The 7582-nt window shown below is 48.0% G+C and overlaps 1 protein-coding gene across 1 annotated transcript in view; it reads left to right on the top strand.

The window, feature by feature from the left end:
* The first annotated feature begins 764 nt into the window (after positions 1-764).
* UBTD2 (ubiquitin domain containing 2) overlaps positions 765-7582 on the top strand; it is a 70785-nt gene continuing 63967 nt past the window's right edge. Inside the window, exon 1 of the mRNA XM_041749634.1 lies at positions 765-1192. Coding sequence (XP_041605568.1) covers positions 1123-1192 — 70 coding nt within the window. The 5' untranslated portion in view covers positions 765-1122. The remainder of the gene's footprint in view (positions 1193-7582) is intronic.

The raw sequence follows: 7582 nt of genomic DNA, 5'->3' as shown, positions 1-7582 counted from the left end.
TCTCGCGAAGATGCCATGAACCCACGGCCTCAGAACTACGGTCAGCGCTTATCTCTGCTACACGGGATGCCTCGCCTCGGTAATCGGAGTCCGGCTGGCAACCACAATGACCGCCTCTCCGTCTGTCTAATAATGGGGCACAGTGATTTGGGGGGCGCTTGGGAGCGGGGCAAACCCGGCGAGCGCAGGCTCGGCGTTCCAGCCCACCGAATCCTAGAACCCCAAAGGTGCTCAACCGCCAGGCAGGACGCCCCGCCCGCCCCCGCCCCCGCCCCCCGCCCCCGCCCCCGCCCGCCGCTCGGGGTGCAGCCCGGACCTCGCCCGCGGGGCTTCTGTTACTACTTCTCTGCGCCCCCTCCGACCCGCTTCCACTAGAAAGAGAAAGGCTGACGCCCGAGCAGGAGCCAGAAACTCGATTTCACCCCCTCCACTTCTCCTTTCCCACTTTGGTCCCTCCTTTCCTGCCTCCTCCCGCCTCTCCCCTTCCTTCTCTTCTCTCCTCGCCGCCTCTCCCGGCCTCGGCCCCCGGACGGATCCCCGCTTCGCCTCCGCGCCCCCGCCGCCCCAGCCCTGCGCTCGCGGCCCCAGCCCGCAGCCAATCAGCGCGCGGCCTCCCGCGGCCCCGCCCCCCGGTCGTTCCGGGCGGGCCCGCGGAGCCCAGGCCGCGGGTGCGGAGGGCGGCGCCGCGGGGCGGGGGCCGATGGGGCCTGGCGGACGGGCGGCGCCGGCGCGGGGCTCGCCTGGACGCGGGGGTGCGGGGCCGTGAGCGGGCGGGGCGAGGCGAGGCGAGGCGGGCGCTGCGGCCCGCCCGGGATGGGCCAGCCCCGGCCTGGCGGGGCCGAGCCGGAGGCCAGGGCGGCGCGCGGGCCCGGCCTGCCGGGCGGGCGGCCCGGGGGCTGAGGTAGAAGTGGGCGCGGAGGAAGGGGCCGAGCCAAGGCGGTGGGTGGAGCGGCGAGGGGGCGGAGGCTGGGCCGCGGCGGGCGAGCGGAGCGGCGCGCCTGTCCGGGGCTCGGCGGCGGCGGCGGCGGCGGCGGCTGAGGCGGCTGAGGCGGCGGCGGAGGCTGAGGCGGCGGCCGGCCGGACGGGCGCCCGGAGGTGGCGGACGAGGCGCCGGGGGCCCCCATGGGCGGGTGTGTGGGCGCCCAGCACGACTCCTCGGGCAGCCTCAACGAGAACTCGGAGGGCACCGGAGGTAGGTGAGCGCCAGGGGGCAGCCTCGGCCCCCCATTGTTCCCGGCCAGGCCCGGCCACCTGTCCCGGCCCCCGCGGGCCCGCGGGCCGCGCGGCCGGGGCCCCCGCGCCCCTTTGTCATCCCGTCCTGCGCGTCACGCCCCGCGCTCCGCTTCCGGCCGGCCCGCGGGCCTCGGGGGCGCCCCCTGCCCTCCCGGCCCCGGAGGAAAGTCCTTCGCTCGCCGGGGACGTAGCCCTCGGCCTCTCGGCTGCTCCGCCTGGGCTCGGGAAACTCGGGCTGGAAACTGCCTTTCTCGGCCACCCCACTCCCTCTCCACCCCGTTTAATTATTCAGGAGCAGGATGGCGGCGCTGGGGTTGCAGAAAAGCGCACGGGTGGGGGCGGGGGCGGGGGCGGGGGCGGGGAGGGGAGGGGCGGGGGGGAGCGAGCCCTCGGCATTCCCTCCGACGGGCCCCGCCACATCCCTGGTTCGGCGGAGCTGGCCGGTCTCAGCTTTCCTGAGTTTCAGATGACAGCTGCCCTGGTTGGCTCCAGTTTGGCCATTTAAACCCGCAAGTTTCTGGAGCCTGGCTGGGGACGTCTCGAGTGGCCACACGCGTTATTTTAGGGAGCGGCGGGGAAACAGTCCGCCCGAGGAAGACGTGGCTGCCCGCTGGGGCGTCGGGCGTGCGGCCCGCCGGCCGTCGGGGGCTCGTGCGGCTCCCCCCGGCCCTACGGACGGCAGGATGGGTAGGGCCGAAGTAGGGATGGGGAGCGCGACCCAGCCCAGGAGGGTCGGGCTCTCAAAGTTTCCCCTAGCGCGGAACGCGCTGGAACGCGCTGCGCCGAGGGGAGCCGCGGAGCCCCGGCGGCCTTGCGGCGCGGCGCGGCGCGGCGGCGCGGTCCTAGAGCTGGCTCTGCCTGCCTTGAGCGATCTTTGGCCGAGTCCACGCCAGCTCGTGTGGAGGGCAGAACGAACGTTACAGTGAAGGAAGAAACAGCTAGGAATAGCAGAGATGACGGTGTTGGCTTTGTGCCAGCCTTCTGTTAGATGTCCCAGAATGTGGAGCATATTTATAACTTCCTAAACTAAGTTGTTTGCGGATGAAAGGGTTTACAGCTTTTTCTTAAACTCGCTTTCGACCAGTTGCTTTCCCTCTCGCTTGAGTTCCATCTGTAAACTGAATACACCTAACATTTGGCTGATGGATGTCGTGAGTTACGTGGTGCTGTGGCTTGCCACTTCGTTAAAATCCGTGGGTTTCCTGCAGGATTAAATCCTGGGCACACGGTGGGAGAGTTCAGGGCAGCGTGTCTTGAAACCAACTTGTCCCCGAAAACGCTATTTAGTAGTGCATTTACTTGGTGGCACGTTAGCAGTGAGCTCCTCGGTGACCACAAAGCAGGAGATAGAAGGGGCATGATTTTCAACCGGCTCTGGGGTAAGGTTAAATTGGGCGTCGCCGTGATTCTTCCTGCAGTGGAGGTGATCACTAATGATACCAAAATGTAATGGTACTAGCTGTAGGTAGTGTTTAGTTTCAATTTAATTTTTTTTTTTTGCACTCATTTAAAAATTATAGTAAACATTTTTCTCTTTTTGGTAATGAACTTGAACCAATTTATTTAAGCCTTTTGGTGATGTGACCTATGACCAGCCCTGCATTAGTAGCATGGGCCTTTAAAAGCATGAAGTGTCTTAGCTTTTGGTAATTTATTACTAGTGGTGTCTAGTTAGATAGCCATAGTATCAGTTTCCTTGAGAACTGAGTTCTCTGGACTTTAAACTTCGCTATCTTTCCAAGGTAAAGTTTAGAAAAAAGAACACCAACTACCAAACCTCTTTATTTTCTCCTGAAGAGAAAGTATGGGCCTCTTGTAACTGGGGTCGAGGAAGGAGTTGCATAGGATAAAATGATTATTTCTGGAATTTAATTATGGAGGCCTTTATTCATCATTATTGTCACGATAGTTAAGAGTTGATTGTGGTTTAAAGGAATTAGCTCAGGTGAGTGGTTAACACATTAAATAGTTTTTGTTTTTTATGGTAGGTTTTTGTTGTGAAGAGAAAAACTAATTTTCCTAAGGGTTTTGACACAGATCATTTGCTTTTCAAACATAATGGTTTATAGTTCTAAACTGGACGTTTGGGTTATGAAAAATTCTTTTATCAACATGAAGTAAAAAGTCTTCTGATGCTTTTCATGACAGTTTTAATTACATTCACGGTGTAATGTTGAAAATCACCATTTTAGATGAGTTTGTTTCGAGTATCAGCTGGCCTTAGTAAAAAATGACTTTTAAAAAAAACTTTTTGGCCGTTTGAGATACTGTAGTTTCTCTTTCCCCCTGGATCTAAGCCTTTTGCGTATGAATGCAAGTTAATTTCACACATGAGAAAAACTTCCTTACTTGTTTGAAGGAATTTGGGAAATTTTTGCAAAAGACGGTAGAATACAGATATTGCTTAATTCACATGATAAGATTTGTGTTCTATGTTATTTTGGAATCATTTGTAGTATCTTCCTTTGGCACACCTTGCCTAGAATTGTTTTTGAGTTTCAGCTAGTTTGACCATTTTTTAAACACTTAATATTATTCATCAAGACAAATATATACATTATAGGAGATTATTTTATCCATTCACTCCAAGCTTCCATGATGCTAGAACATTTTTTAGACAACATATTCTGTATGGTTCTCTGCCTTATTATGATGACATTGTGATGCTGGGGTTGGAACTCAGGACCTCTAGACAAGGCCTTATTTAGTCCATGGCATTAGCTAAGGAATTAAATCTCATGATTTTTAAAAATAAGTATATAGGGAAAAAAACAATAAAAGGAAGTTAGTTGAAGACAGCCAACCAGCTTTTCTTATTTTGTTCACCTTTTTAATGAATGTAATGATGTAGAAAGTAGGTTCTCACTTTCTGGGTGTATCATTTATTCTGCACGTTCAGTGGTAGCCCAAGAGGACCAACCCTTGGTGGTCACAAGTTTCCAGGTTTATAGCAGGGTAACTGCTGGGCATTCATTTCTTTGTTTCAGAATGTCTTAATATCATGGAGTTCTTCTGGGTATCCATTTATAGCAGCCTTGTAGACTACCTACTTGATGAGTAACAGTGTTTTGTGTTTTTTTTTTTTTTAAGATTTTATTTATTCATGAGAGAGACACAAACACACAGAGGTAGAGACACAGGCAGAGGGAGAAGCAGGCTCCATGCAGGGAGCCAGACGTGGGACTTGATCCCCTGTCTCCAGGGTCACGCCCTGGTCTGAAGGCGGCGCTAAACCGTTGAGCCACCCGGGCTGCCCTGAACAGTGGTTTTTAAATTATAACTACCATTTATCCAGTATTTATTATGTAACAAGTGTTTGTGCTAAGTGATTGTTTTCTCATTTAGTCTTCAACTCTGAGAGGTGAGTAATATGTCTCTAGTTTATGGATAGAGTGAAGCTGGATGAAATTAACTTGTTTTAACAATCCCATAGCTGGGTAGCCCTGGTGGTGCAGCGGTTTAGTGCCGCCTGCAGCCCCGGGGTGTGATCCTGGAGACCCGGGATCGAGTCCCACATCGGGCTTCCTGCATGGAGCCTGCTTCTCCCTCTGCCTGTGTCTCTGCCTCTCTCTCGCTCTCTCTGAATGAATAAATAAATAAATCTTAAAAAAAAAACAAAACAAAACCCATAGCTTACAAATGGCAGTCAGAACTTGAACTCGGGGCCATAATAAAAAAAATGTTAGTTTCTCTTTTTTTTCTAGTTTCATTTTTTTAACTTGTGGTAAAATACATATAAAATTTGTGCCATTTTAACCATTTTTATGTGTACAATTCAGTGGCATTAATTACACTCACAGTATGCAACCATCACCACTATGTATTTCCAAAATTTTTCATCTCTCCAGACAAACCCTGGATCCATGAAACAATATCTCTGCTCCTTCTTTCCCAATCCCCGGTAACTTCTAAGTTTACGTTTTGTCTCTATGAATTTATGAAGTCTAGATATTTCATATAAGTGGAATCATACAATGTTTATCCTTTTGTTTATGCTGTATTTCACGTAGCATAACGTCTTCAGGTTAATCCTGTGGTAGCAAGTATCAGTACCTCATTTTTATAGCTGAATACTATTCCATTCTATGTATATACTACATTTTGTTTATTCTTCTACTGATGGACATTTGGGTTGTTCTCACTTTTGGTTATTGTGATTCAGTGGCTATGAACTTTGGTGTACAAAGAGTTGTTTGAATGTCTATTTTTTATTCTTTTGGATATAACATACCAGGAGTGGAATTGCTAGGTTATATGGTAATTCTTATTGGGTTATATGGTTTACCTTTTTGAGGAACTTGTAAGCGTTTATAAACCATAATATCTTCATTGTTTTACATTCCTGCCAGCAACAAAGGTTTCAGTTTCTCTGTATCTTCACCAACACTTGTTCTCTCCCATTTTAAAAATTATAGTCATTGTAGTTGACCTGAAGTGGTATTTCACTGTGGTTTGGGTTTGCATTTCCCTAATGACTGGTAATGTTGAGCATCTTTTAATTAAAGTGCTTTTTGAACATTTGTTTATCTTTGGAGAAATGTCTATTTAACTCCTTTGCCTATTTTTTAATTGAGTTTTGGGTTTTTTGTTGTTCTCTTGTGGGAGGTCTTTATATATTCTGTATATTAAACCCTTATCAGATGGATGATTTGCAAATATTTTCTCCCATTTTGGGGTTGTCTTTAATTTTTTTTTCTTTTTCTTTTTAAAGATTTTATTTTTCAGGGACACCTGGGTGACTTAGTTAAGCATCTGACCCTTGATTTCAGCTCAAGTCACGATCTCACGGTTATAAGATCAAGTCCTGCATCAGGCTCCATGCTTGGCACCGAGTCTGCTTATCCCTCCACCTCTTTCTCTTCCCTCTGTGCGCTCGCTCTCTCTCCCTCTCTCAAATAAATAAATAAATAAAATCTTAAAAAAAAAAAGATTTTAATTTTTTTTAGCAATCTCTACACCTAATGTGGGTCTTGAACTTAGCACCCTGAGAGCAAGAGTCATTTTAATGAAGTCCAGTTTATTTTTTCGTTTGCTGACTGGGCTTCTAGTTTTTGTTTTAAATGTATATGTAATCCTTCACTGATGGAGAAAGAATAAATCTATAACCAATAATTCACAAGCTTAACTTAACATTTGCTTTCTTAACTATGAATAGAAAGCTGTTTTATTTTCTGTCTTACGTGATGAAAAGGTTGATTAGCAGTGAATGGTTTTTCTAAAGTTGACAAAAGTAATCTATAAACCTACTTCAGCTCTTAAGAGATGATTGTTATGTTTTCTGCAGAAGCATTTTACAATCAACAGGCATTGAGTACCCACAATATGCCCAACATTGGGTTGGTTACTGTTGTTCCAAAAAAGGAATCATGATCTTATTTCTTGAGTATGTCAAAATCCTTTTTAAGGAAAGGATACTAAAATATGCACACATGAAAAAATTATAAAACATTATGTAAACAGATAAATATACCACAGGATAAACTGTGCAGGCGCTGAGGGAATAAAAGAAAGCCGTGATCTGAGCTGCTCAAAGCTTTGCAGTAACCTGGGCGTGCGTGCCTGCGTTAGAAGTACAGAAAATCAGGCCCCACCCATGACCTAGTAAATCAGAATCTGCATTTTAATAAGAATTTCAAATGGTTCCTAGCATGTTAAAGCTTGAGAAGCACTGGTACAGGATTAATTACAGCAGAGAAGAGACTAAAGGGAGGAACCCATTAAGAAAAAAATGGCATGAGTTGGTAATTTATTGGATATAGGGATACATAAAAGAAAGTAAAACACATAGTTCCTGACTTATGGCTCAACTTATGATTTTTCGATCTTATAATTTTATGATGGTGCAAAGTGATACATACACATTTAGTAGAAACCGTACTTCAAAGTTTAAATTTAGATCTTTTCTGTGGCTGGTGATAGGTAGTAGGCTACTCTCTTGTGATGCCAAGCTGCAGCTCCCAGTCAGCCATGCGTCAGGGCATGTGAGGGTAAGCAACAGATAGGCTTATCATTCTGTTTAAAATTTATTTTATCCAATAAATTTTATGATATTTGACACTTGATTATAAAATAGGCTTTATGGGGATCCCTGGGTGGCGCAGCGGTTTGGCGCCTGCCTTTGGCCCAGGGCGCGATCCTGGAGATCCGGGATCGAATCCCACATCAGGCTCCCGGTGCATGGAGCCTGCTTCTCCCTCTGCCTGTGTCTCTGCCTCTCTCTCTTTCTCTCTGTATGACTATCATAAATAAATAAAAAAAAAAATAGGCTTTATGTTAGATGATTTTGACCAACTGTAAGCTAATGTTAAATGTTCTGAGCACATATAAGGTAGACTAGGCTAAGCTGTGA

This window comes from Vulpes lagopus, chromosome 3 (assembly GCF_018345385.1).
Source record: "Vulpes lagopus strain Blue_001 chromosome 3, ASM1834538v1, whole genome shotgun sequence".
Taxonomy (NCBI): Eukaryota; Metazoa; Chordata; class Mammalia; order Carnivora; family Canidae; genus Vulpes; species Vulpes lagopus.
Note: the sequence above shows the minus strand (reverse complement) of the source record. Positions and strands in the feature narration are given on the sequence as shown.